The sequence below is a fragment of the Anneissia japonica genome, unplaced genomic scaffold, assembly GCF_011630105.1.
Source record: "Anneissia japonica isolate Jap-2015-1 unplaced genomic scaffold, ASM1163010v1 scaffold1005_len2656397_cov198, whole genome shotgun sequence".
NCBI lineage: Eukaryota > Metazoa > Echinodermata > Crinoidea > Comatulida > Comatulidae > Anneissia > Anneissia japonica.
This window is the reverse complement of record NW_022683792.1, coordinates 1720994-1743336: the sequence shown is the minus strand read 5'-3', so window position 1 is coordinate 1743336 and position 22343 is coordinate 1720994. Positions and strand designations below refer to the sequence as shown.

Below are 22343 nucleotides of genomic sequence, written 5' to 3'. Positions count from 1 at the left end.
TATAAGAGACAGCTGTTCTTGTTATTGTTATGAGTGAATTTCCAATTGAATACTGCATTTTAATGACATAAACTTACAGTATTAGTGACAATTTTAGGAAAAAATGGCGGCCATTTTGAAACTGCTGGCAACCCCCCTTACGTATGAAAAAAAAAATGTTGCACATACTTTTTTGATTTATCAATGTCTGCTCTACATCATATCCAATTTTTTAAAAATATAGCAAAAAAATGCAACCTCTGATATTGCTACGTTTCGGACTGGACTATAGGCCTCTCACGATGCACAGAGCAGCTGATCATTGAGGCTGACACGGACTTGAAAATAGCGCAAACTATGTTCCAAAAGGATTATTATGAATAGGCCTAATTCATGAGATTTTACAAAAATTGCGACCCGGGCGCGAGAAATGAGGGAGCGGTGTTTGAAAGAATCCCCACTCTATCATGAAACATTTATGAATGTTAAGGCCAAATGAGCGTAAAAGGCTTTTAATTGTAGACCCTATTAGAATTCTGGGTGTGGTAGTAGTAGGAAAGGAGCCCAGAGAGCTTCGACCTCCGAATAGCCATAGGCGTTACGCCACTGCTAGTGCATCATATCTTATGAAACTGATGCGGCCTATAATGACCTCAACACAAGATAATATTTTTTCAATCACTGTCAAACATACTAACTATATATGCCTATGTTTGTAAAGCAGATCAAACATATAAACCGAATAAAAAACACAACACCTTAAAAGGAGCAGAAACTGCAATAGCTGTATTGCTGTCGCCTAAAAAAACCCAATAAAATTGACGATATTGTTCTCTTTATAGAAAATGGAATAAAGAGTTGTATGCGCAGAAAACAGACGGGACTAAGCCAAGCATGAGGCGCGCTTTAAGCAAAACGTTTCTCCCACAAATGATACTCTTCAATATCATAGGGTTTTTTGAGGTACGTATAAAATTAACATAGGCCTTTATATTTTTAAAAAGTTCTTTAGTAAAAGTAATAAAAGGAATTATAATGAACCACCTGTCTAGAAAATCTTACTTCTATCAACACCCAACCACTAGAAAACATGGTAAAATTTACTGATTGATTGTAAAATAATATATAATAAAAATAAATAATAATAGATTGTAAAAAATACCTTGTTCTCATTTTGTCAATAGGAAGCACTAAAATTATTACAGCCAATTGTACTAGGATTATTAATTAACTACTTTGAAGTGGACTCATCAGCAACGCTGAGTCAGGGTCTGCTGTACGCAGGAATACTTTCTTTAATCACAGTTATACTCAACATTATTCATGAGCCTTACTTCTTCTATAATCAAGTGTTTGGCATGAAAATAAGAATTGCTTGCTGCGGTATCATGTACAAGAAGGTAAATTCTGTCATGTTGGTTATATAACATCAAAACGGTGTTAACCTTCTGTGCTCGCAGACGTATGATATGCATTCACCTAAGCAAAGAACTTACGGTAGGAGGAGAATGAGCTCTTCGCGCAGTTTGTATTAAACCTGATGGAACGTCCGTCCTCTTACGAGCGGGGACTATTCCATTTTGTGAAGAAACCAGCAGGAAACAAACGAACTTGATAAAGATAAAGGACGCCACCGTGGGGCGGGGGACAGGAACCCGGATGCTGCTTTTAACTATTTTCGGGGTCAGCTCTATCTTCTCCTATTATCTTTGTTTGCAGACCAATAAACTCACTAGTAAAGTTATTTTAAAACAATGTATTTCCCTAAAAATATTAAAAGGTACAACAGGAAAGTACGTAATAATTACCGTTGTTTAGTTTAACCATCACTGGTAATATTTTTCCAAAATCAAAGGTATATAAACAATGATGCGGCTTACAAGTTATTGTCTGTATATTATAACAATGTGTTAATATTTACAGTACACTTACAGACAGCCGTATGATGCAGCGACCTATAACGAAGTAAAATAAAACTGTTGTTTGTATGCATTGACATTGATGATAGTAGCATTACCTTGACTTTTTAATACCGTACTTTATCATTACTTTGGTTAGGCTTTGAAGTTGAGCAACGCAGCCTTGTCGAAAACATCAGCAGGACAAATAAACAATCTGATGACAAATGATGTCAACAGATTCGATATAGTAAGCACAACATTGTCTTATAAGGTATCTGTCATTATTATAATGAAAACGTTTGACGTTATGAATAAATGTTAGAGACATGCGAACAGCTCTCTCACATATGTGATTGCATTCAATATTAAAATGAAATGTGATAAGCTACCGGATCTGAAAACACTGGACCACAACAAAATAGATACAGTATACAAGAAATTACGATCATAAAGAAATTTAATTGCCTTTCTTAAACGTGACACCTCAGCCAGGGAAATGTTTCATCACTTCCCTGCTTTAAGATAATAAACATGACAATGCGGATGAAAATAAATAACAAAAAGAGTGAATATCAATTAAAAGATATTTTCGGTTTGACCATAACCGAAATCAGCGCTCTGAACCGGCTTCTGCCGCGATTTACTACGGGCGTTACGACTTGCTATAGAACTCTGGTCTTTAGAACATGGCTGCATTCACACGTGTGTGCACAAACACGAACAAAGCACGAAAAAAATGGTACCAAACATTTTTGAATTCAACACACCAAAAATAATAAAGTTAGCCAATAAAATCCATTTTGGCACAAAAATCTAGCTGGATTACATAGCAAACTGTACTATAGGCCGTATTCGACTGATCGTTCTTCGTTAAACCACGCCCAACCTGCGCAGTGGTAAAATCCTGCTTAACGAAGACGACACTCGAATAGAAAACTGGTAAATACTCGACAAAACAAAATTGCTGCATAGTTGCCACGATACACATCAAGGTTGCTTCGGATTGTGGCCGTATGGGTTTTTCGTAAAAAAAAAAATTTTATCCAGTTTTTTTAATTGCATGTTGGTAAATATTGTAATTTCTACTTTCTGAAATTAATCTGAATTATATTATCGCAAATGATGTTGCCAAACTGACTAATCGGCCATGTTTGTTTTGGTCACGTGATTAACTTAATGCTGATTAACGCACTCTGGTTTACTTCAATTTTCGTTGTCAACGAAGTCTATTTTACGAACTATTCGAATGAAAATAATACCCAACGAAAAATCGTAGTCAACGAAATGCACCAGTCGAATAAGCCCATAGACTGTATTTTAGACCCGAGCACTGTGGTACAGATTAACAGAGTTGATTCATTTATATGACGTCAGCAACTCGCAAAACATGGCGAAACTGGTACTGATTTTTTTTAAATAGTTTTTGACTGTGGTCGTGACATAGAATCCCCAGTGTATGAGATATGAGCACATTTCTGCCAGCGGTTTCAGATGAGGTAGGTGAAGTTATGCGGAGGCGATTAGAGGAATTAATATATAGATTTTATTAATATTGATATCATTGTTGAAATGAGAATGGATTGTCAAAACGTCAAAAAATTAAGTATTGTCAAAACGTTTTTCATTTTGACTTTGACCTATTATATTAATAGAATGTAAATTTTCATACATAGATGGCTATGGTATTCCCGTATATCTGGTTGGGGCCTATCGATAGTGTTATAGCATTGTTCATAATGGTGTATTACGTTGGCATGAAATGGAAATACGTACTGATTGGGTACTCTATACTCATGCTTTGCCTATTACCAATGCAAACGTGTTTGGGGACCATTTTCGGCTTCTACAGGTACGATGATTTTGATTTATATTTATTGAAAAGAAAAATGATGCACTATAATTACAATTTTACCTTAATAATCCAAATTTCACCAGTGTAAAGTCGGTCTATATAACCAGGGAGGTGTAACTATTAACATTTCAAAAACATAAATGTATGTAAAGCTCATAATCTCATCTAAGTATAAATAATAATACTGTCACCTAAATTTAATACGCTTATGTATCTTCAGTTGGAAAATAGAAATAAAAGCCAAAACAATTATTGAAAATTATTTTTTTAAAATTTTCATCTATAATATTAATTGTCCAGAGGTCATTTTCAGCTTTTATAGATTTTCCAGAAGTTTTCAATCTTCTAAAGTTGTTATTTTTTAGGTGGAAATATTTTAAACAGTGGTCGATTGTCGAAGTTGACTGGGAGAAACCGTTAAACATTTAAATTTAAAAAAGTTGAATTACATAGATTTAAAGAATAATTTTGACTCTTTGGAATTTGGAACTGCTTACCAGACATGGTGTAGGCGTTGAATTATATGTTTGTTATGCCTATGATATTTTGCATCACAACAACAAAAGCCTATTCAATTCTAATAGAAATCTAGTAGCCATAACTAAATTCAATAACAGAAATAAACAAAATAATAATTGCATTTGGGCTTATTAGTTCACTAATTATTATACTCTGGGTATTTAGCTCAGTTTTGGTTATTTATTAATAAAGTACCGTACCGTATGTGAAATCTGCTTATAAATTCAATATGGAAATTGGAATAATTTTGCAATTTCGAAATAACTCTTTCTCAGAAAGAAGACGGCCACAATTACCGATAAAAGGATCACAATAATGAGTGAGGTTCTAGCAGCCATGCGGGTCATAAAAATGTATGCATGGGAAAAACCATTTGCCCGAATGGTGAAACAAGTTAGGCGGTAAGGTCTGCTGGTTGTTTCTATAACTTAGGCAAGCTTAGCTTGGCACAAATTGTTAAATATGCCGACAGTCGGCTGGCAGATTTCTCAACGCTCTGCATTAGCGCCTGTCAGACGCAACGCCAGTTTTCTTTGCTCATGAAATCGCGTCGACTACCTACGCTGACGTAATATTTTATGGAACTCCTAAAGGACAAATTAATGTGGCGCAGTGCAAACTCAATTGCGTGCTGTGCCACTTGCTCTTTGCACTGCGCCACTTGACTTTTGCACTGCCGATTGTAGTTTGTCCTTTTGGCATGATATCACCAAAAGGACAAACTACAATCGGCAGTGCAAAAGTCAAGTGGCGCAGTGCAGTTTTTATTGAATGTTCTTCTGGAAATTCCACTTTACTACCATATTCTACCTCCTTTTTAGATCACAATTTACACATGCAAATAATTAGTATTCAATTCCTCAATGATCTGCATCCACTTTCTTCTTACAAAAACGAAAGAAATAAAACTTAGGCCTAATTAACAGCACAAGCAAAAACGATTTGCAACGTGTAATTTGATAATTAAAGTTATTTAATTTAAGCTCAATAACAACATACAAAATATGCTAATTACTGACAAATATTTAATTTTTTCGACTAAAAAAAATATATATATATATATAGACCTATATACATATATAGGCCTATATATATGTATATATATATATATATATTAAATTTGAGCATTAATTAAGAGTTGTGGTTAAAAGCGGCAAACTGTGGAATTTAAATAAATTGCATTTGGCACAAATGGTTTTTTGTGTCGATCATTACCATTTACTCCTACCCGATAGTCCGGTTTAAGTGCTTGTGGATATATTGTATGTAGGCCTACTATATATGCTATTTAGTAGATAGGGCCTATGTAAATTTTCCATTCAAGTTGGCAATATTTGAACAGCCATAAAAATTAATGATGTTAATATTATTCTATAATTAATCTATATACTAACGAGAATATAATTATTACAGTATTTACTAACTTATCGGGCTTTTATTAGGCAAAGAACTTTGCGGTTTACTGTAGTCAGATGGTGGTAGAATTAATTAAAATCATAGTTGAATCTGCTAGGTTAAAACACCACACGTAGGAAGCTAGAACAATTATTCAAATATAATTTGTACTTCGGGCCAATTTAAGCTCCCCCATCCATAGGCCCTATTATGTGATTTTCGCTTCATATTTCTATATTTTCTTTATTGATATTATTATCGAGGCATGAAGGATAGTACCTGTCTCTTATACACATCTAGATGTGTATAAGAGACAGATCACAACCTGAATAACTTTAAAAATATTAAATATAATAGGCCCATGTTTTTTTCTTTTTTAGATCTGAGATCTCTGCCATTATGTTTGCTTCGATACTAAAGTGTTTAAATCTTGCAATAGCTTACGCTGGTAACCGACTGCTTGAGGTGATATTTTTAACCATTTATTTCCTGACAACTGAAGACTTTTCCTCTTCCACCGTGTTTGTAATCTCCAGTTTGATGTCTGCTATTCGAACGCCATTGCTGCGTTCCATGCCGCAGGCGATTCAACTAATATCTGAGTGTCTCGTTGGTTGTAATCGCATTGAGGTAGGCCCCAAAATAATTTAAAGGACCTATTAATATTATGCTGATATTTCAATTACATTAAAATAAATTATGCGAAAATGTGTGAAAGAATAAGTCTTATACAACTTGATGTTATAACCACAGTACACCCTTTAATTCGAGACCACCTTTGGGACTTGAAAATTTGGTGTGGTCTCGAAGTTGGTCCCCAATTAGAGGGCTAGATTTGTGTTAAAATGTTGAAGATTGTTATTTGAGTCTTTGGAAAAGTGGTCTCGAATTAGAGGGGTCTCGAATTGGAGGGTGCACTGTAATATTAATACAATCAAATATCCTTGATTTTCAACAGGAATTTATGTTACTTGAAGAACAAAACACAAGCATTTCGGGACTTGAGTTTCAACATGTTTATGAAGCTACTGAGCCAGGTATCACAGTTACAAATCTCTCCGGCACCTGGGACGATGTAAGACATGCTTGTCAATTGTTTTCTATCATAAAGTTCAGTATTTTCTACCTTAACATTTTCAACGGCCAGCATCATAGTTATTATAACCATCCTCCTCATAATCACCCTTATCATCACCACAGTCATCATTTTCATCCTCATCATCACTAGCAACTCAATAATTATGATCACTATCGTCCTTTTCGTTAATAACCCTAGATAGTTTCGCCATTAATTTACCAGTTATATTCGTCGTCGTTTTCATTGTTATGAACCGTCATCACTGTCACTATTTTTATCATCAGCACAATAATTTACCATTATACAAATCATCATAAGGCAAATATAAATTTAGAAAGCATGGTTGGTCTAGGTTTTTTTTTTACTATATGCCTGCGTAATTATAAGGTTCTATGCCAACTATCACTCACCCACTGTATTTTGGTTCGTAAGATCAATGTTTATAAATAGTAATGAAATTGATTAACCACGGCTTTAAAAGTGGTTTTTTTTTTTCAAACAAAAATATTTTAGACTTCTCTTTGGTAAAACAATAGGCTTTTTACCAAAATAAAATTCGACCATAAATTATTCTTATCACAATAGCATTGTCAGCAAAATTGGTAAAACATTGAAAATGACTTCGTGGCCAATTAAGAATCAACATTCAGCATTATTTTAAACGGTTGTCCATCACATTATAACGTTTTAATCAGTGTTTTCTATAATTATATAGACATTTTTGCTTTACGATAACGATCATTTTAAACCGTCGTCATGTACCAAAGGAACAGTTACGCTACTGAATGGAGATACGCATATGTTCACTGAGGTAATTTGGACCAGTTTTACAATTAAGTCCCTACTGCTGGCCGCAAACAATAAATATTCATGGGCGGGTCAATGATTTTTCGTTAGGGAAGGCCAACAACATTTTCATATAGTTTAATCAACACCTACCTTAGGTCCATTATGGGAATATGGTCCCCTCACGTGGTGAGTGTGGTTTATAAACTAACATTTAATTTGTTTAAAATTTTTAATTTAGGCCATCTTACTGGATGGGGGATAAAGTCCCTTCCTTTAAAGCTATAAATAATTCAAATAATGTACGTAGTTTATTTGATATTTGGATAATATTTATTTTAAAAAGGAAGTTAACAAGCTGACTTATATTTTATTTGAAAATGCAACAAAAGTTAACAATGAAGTTCAATCTGAATTATAATCTATGGCCCAATTCACCACCAGGATTACCGTTGGAATTTGGTTTCCGATTTTGGTCTAAATTTGGACCTGTTTGGTTTGTCTCTACTAAATATTTTTATTGAATGGCAAAAGTAAACACAACATTTTCAATTTCACCTCCAATATTTTAATCGTTAAAATGATTTTTAAATCGAAATTAATAATTACCTTGTTACAATTAATATGAAATAATTTTTACCATAAAATATGGTCAATGAGAAGCAACATCGAATATTTTATATTCCAGAGGTTTGACTCTCCTGTAATAGATGGAATCTCTGTCACAGTCTGTGAAGGAGAAATGTTAGCAATCATTGGTCCAGTTGGATCTGGAAAAGTAAGTTGTAACAATTTTTGATATGTTGAGAAGTATTATTTCTGTGTACTAATATTCCACGTCAATAAGGTTAACAGAGCCAACATGTGTGCTGTATGCCTGTTCTGTTATTGTCTGCAGAGTATAAACTTCCAAGTGTTTTGGCTCTCTAGACCAGGAACAATTGGTGTATCGGGCGTTTCAATACACTTTCCTGTAGTTAAATATATTGTTTAAAGTCGATTTTTAAATTCATGTGTTACTTTTCGCTATTTTATATGTATGCCTATTTAAAACATTTGATATTGACACAGTCAGTCCAATTTCCTAAAGTATTTTTAGTAACGTTTGCATACTTTCTATCTTAGTCAACCCTCCTACTAGCCTTACTTCAGGAACTACCGTTTATGTCTGGACAAATTCACCTGCGTGGTAGTATTGCATATGTCTCGCAGAAGGCGTGTATTTTCCCGGGAACTATACGACAAAACATACTTTTTGGGAAGAAATTTGATGAAGATTACTACCAGACTATCATCGAAGTAGCTGCACTTTCAAGGGTAAGTTGCTGTTTTAAAAGTGTATAAGTATTGTAGTCAGTGGCGTGTTCAAGGTCGTGGGGAAGCCGGCCTGGAAATTAAAAAAAAATGAGATAAAATTAAAAATTATATTCAAAGTCTAAGAGTGCCATCCGACATTCTAGAGATACCGTAATCATAACTAATAAGAGGTTCTTTAAGATTTCAAACCTATTTTTCTTTATTCCTTCTATATCTTTGCTTTTTGTTTCTTTCCATTTGTAATTCACATTTTTTTGTATATTCAAAACCTTTGGCGAAACCGTAAATACCTCGGTTCCAAATCAACGGTAAAACTTTTTCATGCATTTATTTCTTGTAAGTTGGATTATTATAACTCTTTGTTTATTGGTTTACCTGAGTTCCTCATCTACCGATTACAAAAAGTCCAAAACTCTGCTGCCCGAATTTGTTTCTTTACCCCCCCCCCCCCATTAACAACATTCAACCCATTCTTTATGAAATTTAAATTTAAAATGCTCTCACTTAAACAACCATCGTATTTTTTCTTTGAGTTTCTTACGCCCTCTGTTCCCTCCCATGAACTCCGTTCCACTGATAAAAACCTTCTGCAAGTCGCTTTACTTAAAAATAAACGGAAAACATATGGTTAACGTTCATTAGAAACTGTCTCTTATACACATCTAGATGTGTATAATAGTACCCATTTCTGTTAAACAGTCTGCTAATTTAGTTTTATTTAAAAAGATCCTCCAAACTTTCTTATTTTTTTAAGCTTTAAAAAAAAAAATGTAACGGACGGACCTACAAATCAGGAAACATAAAGGAATTAAATATCTGTATTATATATAATCCATATAAAATACATTTGATTTATATCTATCTCTTTGAATTACTTGAATTATATTCTATTGTTCGCAATTTTCTTATTTTAGGACTTCGAAATTTTACCGAAAGGAGACATGACTATGATTGGTGAGCGTGGTGTTACCTTGAGTGGTGGACAGCAAGCAAGGGTCAACCTAGCGAGGGCGCTATATAAAGATGCTGACATTTATGTTTTAGATGACCCACTGAGTGCAGTCGACACCAAAGTTGGAAAACAAATATTTGAAAAGTGAGTAGAAAGAAATTAGATTGTATATTTAATATCAATATTTTTTTTCATTTTTGTGTTTGAAGATTACCGTAAGTATCATTTAAGGCTTAACGTTTTTGCATTAATAATCCTAAAATGTAAAGTCTAAAGACAATCATTTTACTTCAAAAATTTAAAAAATCTAACCAAAAATGAAATAAAACGATCGATTCTCAACGCTCTGGACCTTTTGCAAACACGGCGAATCAAGGACTTTTACAGCGACAGATTTTTGTGGGTGAATTTTCACAGGCCTACTCAATATAGATCATGAATGCTTTGTGGTGATTGAAGGCTTAATTATCTTCTAGCGTGCCTGGTGTTGAATTTGGAATAGCAATATTGTACATGAACAGTGATAAGTTGAATTTCATGATGATGTCGTCATGTGTTATGTCAATAAATATTTAAAGTTTTAAATTTACAGATGCATCATGGAATACCTTCATAAAAAGCCTCGAATTCTAATCACTCACCAGTTGCAGTATTTACACGACGCTGATAGGATTTTGCTTTTAAAAAATGTAAGTTTTAAAACATATTTAAATTCCTAAAAATTAAATAACTTCATTCAAACATGAATTAACTTTTAGTGAAAATTTCTATTTTAGGGTAAAATTGAAAGAATAGGAACATACGACGATGTAAAAAATTCCGATGATTTCATAGCATCTGTCACAAGTGACGAAGAAGACGAAAAAATGAAACGGCAAAGCGACTCGGTAAGGCGACAGAATTCACTGCGTTATTTATATTATATAGGCCAATATAATATAAGTATTATATATGTATATGTATACATATAATAAATATATATATATATATACATATATAATACATATACATATACATACAGATACAGATTTCGGCGGATTTGAAAAGGTGTTCAGTAAGGTTGGCAAAGATAAACGTTAACATTTTCCGGTTTTGTAACCTTATTTGCAGCTTCCTCAATTACAATGCAATACAGGTACCATACAACTATAAACACTTATACGGTAATACATAAACATTAATTATAATCTGTAAAATCATTATGTTGAATAGCAGAAAACGTTCCTGTGTATACAGTGCTTAGTCAGTCACCCACACGACGCACACCCCTACTCCTCAAGCGATGCCTAGTTGTGACCTATTACCATGCCTATGAATATGACGTACTGTTTACGCGTTTTGATTGGCTTAGAACTTGCAATAATAATAATAATAATAATAATAATAATAATAATAATAAAGATTTATAAAGCGCACATCTCCACCAAAGTTGCTCAAGGCGCATGTGCTCAACTTACCTGTAGGGAAAAGTAGCTTACGGTCGCACTATGTCATCTTCTATTTTTGAAAGCTAAGAGTATGGGCTGGGGGAGTTCTTTAAAAAAAGTTTCCTGGAAAAGGAAATAGGGCCCAGCCGTTATTCATAGTGTACATAATTTTAAGGCCTGTCCAGACTTTATTTGACAAAAACATGGACATGCCTATATTTAGTGATGATGATATCATATCATGATCACATACTCTATAGGCACATCATGACTGTGTACATATGGGCAAACAACAGTTTTAAGTCAAATAAAATTTGATAGTTTGGACATATTTATTTTGAGATTTTAGTGGATGTGATGCACTGTCCATAATGCCCTTATTGCGGTCCGCGGAAAAACAATTTTGGGCCGTTTTTAAGGTCTTCTGTGGAAATTTAGAGCTTATTTTTGCTGATTAAAACAAAAATATTCAATACTTAGTTTTACCTAGGCAAGGCCTAAGGCCTACCTACAGTACGTATTACTATTTACTCAGTATTAGTGAGTATTGGATATTTAATTCAGTAATTAAAACATCTTGGGAGTCCTATACTTTATGGCGTGCCATAACAGCCTTACTTTCAGACAAAAATGCTCCAGATAAAAACTAAATAAATAATATATTGAATAGTTTTTCGACTGAGTTAAACGCAAGTTCAGAAGTTTATCTATTTAGTGTAGTTCAACATTGCAAAACAATTGAGTACTAAAGGCACGGATAGCGAATGCGGAAAAATGCCTACGTAAACATCAAACCATGTCATCGTAAAACAATGGTAAAAGTCATTTGATCTGAATTATGGATTGATATTCACTTTTTTGATGATTTATTTTATTGGAGTTTTAGACCTGTTGGTTTCGAATCACTGACGTTTATTGAGTATCTCTGTTTTGCATCTGTGACGGTAGGATTTGAAACAAGCGTAATAATATAGAGCGATTTCTATTTTTTATCCACGATGCAATTAAGCTGACGTTTGAATGAAAATATTTCGTTGTTGAAATATTTCTACGAATCAACAGACGTTTACTATATAGGGCCGAACTTTAACACAGAATTTATTGACATAAAGGATCAACGTTTCGTGTCATGGGCGCATTTTCAAGATCAAGTGAACAAAAATAAACAAATCATAGAAAACCAAATCTTTACATTATTTCCCTATATTCGAGCACCGTTTCTACTAAAATGTGATGTATAACACTGTACATTAAACGCAGAAAACATTATTAATCAAAAGATTAAACTCATTAAATTTTGTTCTATGGTATGTACACAGATTTGATGTTACTTACATTACATAAGCCTATGCAATGATACTAATTTTTGCCTTGAATTAATTTTTTCAGGAAGAAGATATTTCGATGTTCATGAAGCTTTCAAATAACCCAAGTGCTACAGGGACGGTCAACGAAAAAACTCCCGTAGGTTTACGATATAATAATGCAATCGTATACTCTAAATAATGTAGAAATAACTTTAATCATATACAATTATATATTGTTTTAAAACGTAAAAACCGTCCAGCTATTAAACCTTTGCCTATTTTAAAAACTTGTTAGTTGAATTCAGCTAAATATACAACGGTGCTAATACTATAAATGTGCCAGCACTCCTATCCGTCCATTTAAAGATGTTATAGACCTACCGCTCAAATATATAACAAAATATTTTATCAAAAACCACATAAGTTATTAATTTATTATACGTCATAAACTAAAAACAATTATATTCAGGAACAACTTTTAATTTGCGAAGAAATTATTTTAGTTCGAATTTAAGCAAATTGTTTTTCTTTTATTGTAAATATTAGAGTTAGTGGCAACATCTAAATTTACATAATGGTAAACAGAACTGCCATTTACTCACCTGTAGACTCGACTAATAATAAATCACTTAAGTAATATATTTATTGATATGTAATTATGGGTATATTTATGAATATGATTACATACCGTACAGCTTGCTGGAATTAAAGGAATGGCGGACGAAAAGGGTCAACAAGGTCATGTCAGTTGCCAGGTTTACAAGCGTTTCTTTCGTGCCGGCGGTGGCTATCTTTTGCTTTTTATCCTGTTATTCTTCATTGTGGTAACTCAGGTATGAGCTCTATTTTTTTTAGATAAAAATCTCATGAGGAAGCTCACTCCTTCAAAAAAAAATAACCCGTACATTTATGTTAATAAGTGTTGAAAACATAACGTAATTTACTCATATTTACCACGTAAACCACAACAGTAGGCCTACGTTCAAAAATGTATAATTCTATATTATGTAAATAATATTTTTGATGCAGATTTTGTTGATTCTCCCTTTAAAAATGTTGAGCTATTGCTATAATTATTGGTATTGTCAATGTTTTTTTTTGCTATTATTGTTGTTGTCATTACTGTTTAATAATAATAATATTATTATTATTAAGTATTTCTATTTTGTTTTTGTTATTATTGTTAATGCTATTATTGTTATAAATGCTATTAATATTGTTAATGTTATTATTATTATTATTATTATTATTATTATTATTATTATTTGTTATCAAATATAAACAATAGTAACAACAGTATTAATTTTATTAATGATAATGTTATCTAGATCATATACGTGATGGCTGACTTCTGGGTTTCCCATTGGGCAAATCAAGAGGAATGTAGAACTCTGAACGTGACTTGTCCTGATGATGTAGTAAGTATTGGTGGTGAAACATATATAGTAGAACCTGAGGGTCGGGACTTTCAATATTCATCATTATGTTGGTAATCTCTTCCACTTATCACCAAGGCAAACATTATAGCCCCTGCTTCAGACCATTTTCATTTTTCTGCTTTCAGTTTGGCGATCCATATCGTTACATAGATTTGAGTAATAAACAGTCTGCATATGTGTTTATCGGTTTAATTGGCGTAAACACATTGTTTGCCGTACTACGCGCCGTTATCTTCTTCTACGTGGTGTTAACAGCGACAAAGAATCTTCATGGCTATATGTTTGACAGCGTCATTCGAACACCTATACTTTTCTTTGATGTGAACCCAGTTGGTATGAAAACAGATTAAAGAAGCTTACCGTACTAAATTTCTTTCAATTTCATAAACATTATTTAACTGTAACAACTAATTTGTTAATCAAAAGTAGAGTAATTATCATTACTTTGTTTAGTATCCTCTATTATTACTAGTATAATTATCATAATATTGTTAGGTATATTAAGAACCATTATGATTTCCATTATATTCCTCTGGTAGGTCGAATCTTAAATCGCTTCACCAAAGATATGGGTATTATGGATGACACTTTACCGGCAATGTTCTTTGATGCTCTTCAGGTAGGCCTATTACCTGATATTTAGCTCTGCATTTTTATTCTAATTTGAGGGCGCTGTATTGGGCAAACGCTAGTTAAGTAGACCTACATTAATGGCGTGTTATATAAAGTTATATAGAGTTATATAACATGTATTCAGCATTAATATTATTAATGATCAATAATAATAACAATGAATAAGTTTCATATAATTATTGTTAATAATAATAATTCTATGAGACATTTATAGCGCCGGTGTGCACCACTCAGTGCTTATGGTGTATTCAGCATCCAAGCTTAAAAAAGTACAAAAAAAACCCCAGAAATTCGGATTTCAAAACTGGATTTGGCGGGGTCATCACTGAGCCTGAAATTATCAGTAAATAATTGGAAAACAGCCATCCTCGACCAAAGCTTTGCCAAGCAAGATGGCTATTACAACTCGTGATGTATTATTATCATTATCATCAACGTCGTCGCCATCGATCGTCGTCGTCGTCGTCGTCATTATTATTATTATTATTATTATTATTATTATTATTATTATTATTATTATTATTATTATTATTATTATTATTATTATTATTATTATTATTATTATTATCAGTTACCAATTTACTTTTTTCCAGATCCTCTTTCTAGCCAGTAGTATAATCCTTGTGAATTGTATTCTAAACTGGTATTTGATCTTCATCACACTCCCATTATGCTTATTATATTTCCTGGTGCGGCATTATGGAATCCCAACACTTCATGATATTAAGAGATGGGAAGGCATCTGTAAGTTTTTATAATTTTATAATGTTATATTTTAATTATATTTTAATAATATTTTAAACCGTTATTTTTAATATTTATAAACCAAAAATTAAATATTTTATCACCACTCATTTGTTAAACATGTAAAAATTCAATAATCATAAGCAAGCATAATTAAAATTGGACTTTAAAGTGCGTATCTAAATGTAGCACCCACTGTACTAGAGCCAATAAACGTTTGAGGTTTTTTTTTTATCATCAGTAGTTGATTTGGTACAGTCATGTTTTAACAAGCACATATCTAATGGTAAATACTAAACTTTATTAGGACACAAACGGCGATTATTGAGAACCTTCTTTTTCTAAAATATTATTTTATATAGGCATATGCCTTTGTTTTCTACGATATTTTTTTCATTTCTTCTAGTGCGGTCTCCCGTGTTTGCGCAAGTAACACAAACAATGGACGGTTTAATAACGTTACGTTCCTACAAAATGCAGCCTCAATTTCTAAAGAATTTCTACCTTGTTCAAGACCGTCATTCCGAGGTTTGGTTGCTGTACTTGGCAGCTTCACGTGCTTGTGCTGTCTGGGTGTACATCATAATAAATATCTTTATGACTTTCACATCGTTTGGAAGTATATTTGCCAGAGATTGTAAGTAAATAGTAAATTTCTCCCACTTTAATTATACGATAGTAAATAATACATACTCCAAGTATCGAAATGCACACAATCGTGTCGGGATTCAATATTTCAACATTAATTATGACATCATCGGGGATAGTACTATTTTAAATCATAGTACCATTTTAAATCAATCTAGTACATAAGCCTTGTGGGAGCGGATGCCGGGGCGGTTGCATTTCGGTCTCTCAACCTCGAGGTCGGTGGTTCGAACCTTCGCTGTGCATTTCGCTTTTGATTTTGGAGCACTTTACATACGTCAATCTCTCCATCCAAGAGTGTTAATGAGTACTGTGTTCTAGAATACGGGCTCCATGCGCTGCCACCATGTTATATAGGCTATACTTGGACCAAGAAGGTATTATAGTGAGGATATGGAAACGTTTTTGCCACTTTTTATCATTTGCTATTCCAGCTATCACTAAAGCAGCGAACTGAGGTCAAATCATAGAGATTCTATTTTCTCTATTGTCAAATCAACCCTGCTGTACAAGCAGTTTGGATCGACCAATTAAAACATTGGGTTTGTTTCATTTTAATTATGGGGTTAAATACTAACAAAACTCAAACTGCACAGTCAATATTCTTTAGTTAAAACTTGTATTTGAACACATAGTTAACAGTACACATAGTACAATGTAAAGTGAACAAATGCTGAGATCTCTATTCCCATAGTCCACACTTGTTGGCGGGATTGGCTTAGCTCTACGGTACACTCCTACGGAAATTTTCAAACGGTCCTGACTATAAATTTCATTTTTTGCAGAAATATAGCCTAATTGCTGCAAGTATCTTGTTTTGGGACAATTGTTTTTTAATAATGGTAATAATAGCACACAAAAATCCAACTGATAACTAAATTAGGCCAAAATACACGAAGAAAGAAGTCAAACACTGCGAACAAGTCAAGCAAACAGAAGTATGACGTCATACCAGTGAATCGGACTATCACGCTTGAGAGATTTTTTGACCCCATGAGAGGCAATCGTGGATTGGATGGATTTTATATTTTCTTATTTTCAGATAAAACTACCCAACCAATCATACTAAGTTTTATATCAGCTTCAAGCTTATTATATTCTCTCCAAGAATCCACTTGGGCCAATTCGAACAAACAAATAGTCTGTGAGTGAGGGAGTAAGAAACGAGCTCGGAACAGCCAAAAACCTCAAATTCTTGAAATTCCCTATCTAAATCGGCGCGAGGAGTTGTTATAAATCGGCGTATTCCGACAAAACTGTAGGGATTTTTCCCATTTTTTCTTCACGAATTGGTAGATTAATATTTTTTACAACATAATCTGCTTGGGCCATTAAAAGAAAATCCTAGATTTTGTACCAAAAACGTACTTTTGTGAAAAAAAAATCCAGTTTTCTCCAATGGTTAAGGCGACCTTGGAGAGCAATGGTACGTTTCCATATATGCTATTAATAAACTAAAAATCAAAGCATCCTTACCCTACTAATCAAAGTTACCCACAAAAACAAAGAAAGCTCCTTTGAATCTTTCAGCCCATTGTTAAGCAATGGGTGTAGCCTACGTATAGCAAACGCTTCTTTAAACAATTATAGTATAGACCAATTTTGCGAACTGTCAATAATGTTAGTATTTATTAAACCTAATGTATTACTTAAATTACAGGCTACATTATCATTTTCAAGTATACCTTGTAAACCTAAAATATATTGGAATGCCTCACAATTTTGTATCATTTATAACACTATCAGATCGTGAAGAATGTTCTTTAAGTCTAGTTATTAAGCATCTATCCGTCTTGCCAATATAATCACTATTACAATATCAATACATCATCATTCCTAATGATGACATAATTAATGTCGAAATATTGAATCCCAACACGATGGCGTGTATTTCAATACTTGGAGTATGTATTATACTTTCTTATATCAATACATTCAACCAAAGAATATAAATAGAGGAGGAACGAGCAGCTAGCGTGCTTTGCATTACAGAATTGTAACGGTTTTTACCTACCGGAAGTCAGGCATTCTAGCGGCATTGTGTGAACTGCCTATGTTGATAATGATAATTATTGGTAAAAAGTATGGGTGGGCTGCTTGCGATGCCATTTTCGACTTGCAGAGGACGCCGCCTTTTCTAAACATTATATTTATTTATCTAATACGCAATTTGTATACTGCAGTATATATGAGTATATACTATTATTTTATTTATTTTAATATTTATTTTTTGCATCTTTGTCATAATAACTCATTATTTTTTGTTCTGTATTTAGCTCTGAATGCTGGCTTGGTTGGAATTATCTTGAGCAGAACATTACTTCTATGTCAAATATTCCAATACGTATTCTTCTTAACAAATTACGTAGAAAACCTGGTAATTAATTTTTATTTTTAGTTTACTGAATTTATTTATAATTGAATATAATTTCATATTTTATTTTTACTAGCAATGATAATGAAGCTAGTTTTTAAAGATTATGAAAACAAAATTTCAGCTAAACAAAAATGTTGTGTACAAAAAACTTACAGACATGGACTTTCCATTTTTTTTACTAAATTATAATTTCAAACAAATTTAAAGAGCCTGTGGGGAAATTATTAGTACTATAACAGCAGTTTAAATTATACGCAAGTATTTCGAGTATTGACTCAAATACTGTGCTATTTTTGCGGTAATGAACAGGATATGCTGCATAAACATAGATATATATTCAAATTACTGATAAAGAGATGATTATTAAAGCAGAAAATGACACGTCTTAAAAAATTGGTTTAAAGTAAATGCACATTATTTATAAAATTGTGCATACAATTCAATTGCAAAATTATAAGAAAATACCTAATTTGAACCATTTACTTCCCAATCAGTGGAAATGAATAAGAATACCAAAAGCCACTACTCTTCATCATTTCGTGTTGTATTCCAGATGACGTCTGTAGAGCGTGTCTTGGAATACACAAAGCTAAAACCAGAAGCACCTCTGAGAATCCTTGCAACCAAGCCTCCGTCATCTTGGCCAGGTGATGGTGGAGTGAGCTTCAAACATGTGTCTCTATCCTACTCCCCAAACGGACCTAACGTATTGAAGAATATGACGCTTGAAATTTTCCCTAAGGAAAAGGTACAATATAATTTGTTTCAATAAACAAAAATTTAGCAATAACAATTATTTGTTTGCCTCAGTATTAACATACGGTGTAATAAACACACCGAAAGTGTATCGTACAGAACAGGCAGATAGACCGTTACAAAATACTCCTTGTGTTGCCGATTTATAAATTAAATTATTACAAGCAGATGCCAGAGTACTGCAGTTTTCTTTGGGTGTATGTTCCATGGGTAAGGTGGGTTACATATGGATTACCCAAACGTCATTAACCCCTTGGACCGAGTTGACTTAAGCGTCCGTTTACTACATTCGGGAGAATAATTATTTGTAGCACGGTGATGTCTTAATAGCGAAGTAGGAGCAGACTGAAGTTTACAGCTATTCTACTAGTAATAAAGTAGGTAATTGTTATGATATTTTAACAATGCATAATGACAATAATAAAAATGATTATGATACAAACAAGTATTACAGTATTACATTTTGGCTATTTTGTATTTTATGAACATTTTGAACGTATTTTCTTATCATTTCAATTATTTCGCTATCAACTAAAAATCTGAAGTTTCTACAATTATATTTTCATCGTAAGTGGATTATTTTCTGTTTGTATGTCAATAGATTGGAGTTGTTGGTAGGACAGGAGCTGGTAAGAGTTCTCTAATCACAGCCTTGTTTCGCTTGGCAGAGCCTAAAGGGACCATCACAATTGATGGCATCGACATCAGTACTATTGGACTACATGAACTTCGAAAAAAAATATCAATCATTCCTCAGGTAGGCCTATGCTACCGCGAGTAAATTGGAGTGGCTAGGTCCAAAAATAGTTGGTGTCCCTGTTTCGTTTTGCTAACCAAACGAAAATACACTCAGGTTGTTACTAACACCAAATTATTTAACGGGAGAGCTCCCCTCTTTAAATATCGAGCTTATCCACTTGACGATTTGCGCTCCCCATGAGCCTTACCCTAAATTCGTAAATCAGCCTTTTGGATGGTACTACAAGTGAATTTATCATTTTATAATCGAAATATATTGTATCTTTATTTGAAATAGGCCTAATTTAAAAATAAGTACAGTAGCCCCTTCTTGTAACTAACAAAAAGTAATGAGAAACGATCATATTATGAAATAATTAGTGAGAATAATATGTTGATCATATGTTGTTTTTTTAAATAATTTATAATAATTTAAATATTATTCTTGCAGGATCCTGTTCTGTTTTCTACGTCACTTCGTCTTAATTTAGATCCTTTAGGTGAATATCAAGACTTCGAAATATGGCATGCTTTGGAGAGTGTAAGTATTGTACAGTAATGCAAATCTTTAGATTAATATTTATTTAATGAATGTCTCCCTCTTTCGATTTAAACAACTTCCAACTTCTGAGATTAAATGACAGTGGGGTTCCATGTGTAATGCCGTAAGATTTTTATGTTAAAAGCAAGATTTTGGTATTTTTTGGAAACCGTAGGACATGCGGAGTCCATTTGTAAGGGGGGAGGGGGCAGAGGGCATTTATTTCGACGCCATCTTGGCGGACATTTTGAATTTCAAGATGACTGACGTAACACATCAAATATCCAATAACACGTCTGTGCCTGGTGTCATTTGAAAGGTAATTATACACAGATCAATTAGTGCATATTTACGGAGATACAGCCCAATAAAGAAAGTAACACGACCAAAAAAAGTTCAAAGTTAAAAAATAAAGCTCGCTAAAAGTTGTCGTGTTTGGTATCGTTGGAAAGCTTACCCATACTGCTATTCTTGTATTTCTATTTTTATTAGTATTTTTATAATTATTATTTATTTAATGTTTGACAATGATTTTGTTGAGGATTTTGTACATATTATATTTTTTTACATATTTTCAATGATATTTTTATGTTAATTGATGTTCTCATTGGCATCGGAGAGTTACTAGACAATGATTTGGTTCACTTTTTGGCAATTTTGTCCGGCCAATTTAGTGTTTTTTCCTCGCTTTATTATTTTGTGTTTGTTAGTTTTATTCTTTGGACTAAATTAATGAAATGAAATGAAGAAAAAAATCTTTCAATATTAGTATTTTTTAACGTCAGATTTCATTAAATTCCCTTATTCCATCCAGGTAACGTTAAATTTGTTTGTCCGTGGAAGCACTGGTCAATTAGAAATGGACGTCGGTGAAGGCGGGGCAAACTTTAGTGTTGGTCAGCGGCAGCTTATTTGTCTTGCTAGAGCAATTCTTCGTCAAAATCGTGTCTTGATCCTCGATGAAGCAACAGCTAATGTTGACCAATAGTGGGTTGTCATTCATTGATTTTCATACTACATTCATAACCTCCGAGTATAATATTGGTCAATATTACAATTGTTTACAAAAATGTCTAATTGACAATGCTTTTGTACAGTATTTGTTTTTTGTTTTTATTTTTTGATAAGGACAATGGATCTCTGAAATAAAATCAGAATTGAATTGAATTACAAGATTGCATCTAGTGTGGAGAAACAACACAATCAGTGCTATAATCCTATTAATAAATTATAGTCATTCAAACAAATATTTATACAAAATAATAATACAAATGCAGTAATGCAGTTATGTTATGAACGACATGTTTCGACGTGTCCCATGTCATCATCAGGTAATAACGCTTATGGTACTAACGGTTGAAATACTACCGGTCAGATAAGACGAAACAAGCAAATATTAAGGTACCGTAAGTCATATATATAGAGGTCAGGAATACTATGGTAAGTCATGTATATAGGAATTAGAATGAGAGTGATATTGTAATGAGTTGTTTGTTACCGGTAGTATTTCAACCGTTAGTAGCATAAGCGTTATTACCTGATGATGATGTGGGACACGTCTAAACATGTCGTTAATAAGTTTCATATAGAAGATAATAACTTTTTATCATCAACGTAATATATTATAATCATTATCCATGGTTATTATTTATGTTAATAGTAATATAAATTATATACAATCATGCTTATATATGATCATAAAAATACCATAATACCGTTAAACTTGTTTTTTGTTATTAGTACAGACACATTGATTCAAGAAATGATTCGGAAGCAATTTAAATCATGCACCGTGCTTACTGTTGCCCATAGACTGAATACTGTCATGGACGCCGATAGAATAATGGTAGGTTTCAAATTGTGATAGAGGTATTCAATATAATCAACACATAATGGTGACGATGATGATGATGATGATGATGATGATGATGATGATGATGATGATGATGATGAT

At 33.0% G+C, this 22343-nt stretch overlaps 1 protein-coding gene across 5 annotated transcripts in view; it reads left to right on the top strand.

Moving 5' to 3' along the window:
- The window catches only part of LOC117102181 (multidrug resistance-associated protein 4-like), a 33570-nt gene that overhangs the window by 9558 nt on the left and 1669 nt on the right, over window positions 1–22343 (top strand). For 3 of the 5 annotated variants that reach the window (XM_033242413.1, XM_033242406.1, XM_033242400.1), the window contains 26 exons: window positions 822–942; window positions 1164–1379; window positions 2038–2151; window positions 3554–3729; window positions 4527–4652; window positions 6027–6276; window positions 6605–6721; window positions 7440–7535; window positions 8199–8288; window positions 8636–8827; window positions 9742–9923; window positions 10372–10468; window positions 10556–10666; window positions 12596–12670; window positions 13209–13346; window positions 13842–13931; window positions 14078–14285; window positions 14492–14571; window positions 15179–15329; window positions 15736–15966; window positions 18254–18354; window positions 18908–19102; window positions 19712–19867; window positions 20300–20389; window positions 21204–21376; window positions 22130–22235. In XM_033242413.1, coding sequence (XP_033098304.1) covers window positions 822–942; window positions 1164–1379; window positions 2038–2151; window positions 3554–3729; window positions 4527–4652; window positions 6027–6276; window positions 6605–6721; window positions 7440–7535; window positions 8199–8288; window positions 8636–8827; window positions 9742–9923; window positions 10372–10468; window positions 10556–10666; window positions 12596–12670; window positions 13209–13346; window positions 13842–13931; window positions 14078–14285; window positions 14492–14571; window positions 15179–15329; window positions 15736–15966; window positions 18254–18354; window positions 18908–19102; window positions 19712–19867; window positions 20300–20389; window positions 21204–21376; window positions 22130–22235 — 3682 coding nt within the window. The remainder of the gene's footprint in view (window positions 1–821; window positions 943–1163; window positions 1380–2037; window positions 2152–3553; window positions 3730–4526; window positions 4653–6026; window positions 6277–6604; window positions 6722–7439; window positions 7536–8198; window positions 8289–8635; window positions 8828–9741; window positions 9924–10371; window positions 10469–10555; window positions 10667–12595; window positions 12671–13208; window positions 13347–13841; window positions 13932–14077; window positions 14286–14491; window positions 14572–15178; window positions 15330–15735; window positions 15967–18253; window positions 18355–18907; window positions 19103–19711; window positions 19868–20299; window positions 20390–21203; window positions 21377–22129; window positions 22236–22343) is intronic. The other 2 variants (XM_033242423.1, XM_033242432.1) reach the window with 2 other exon arrangements.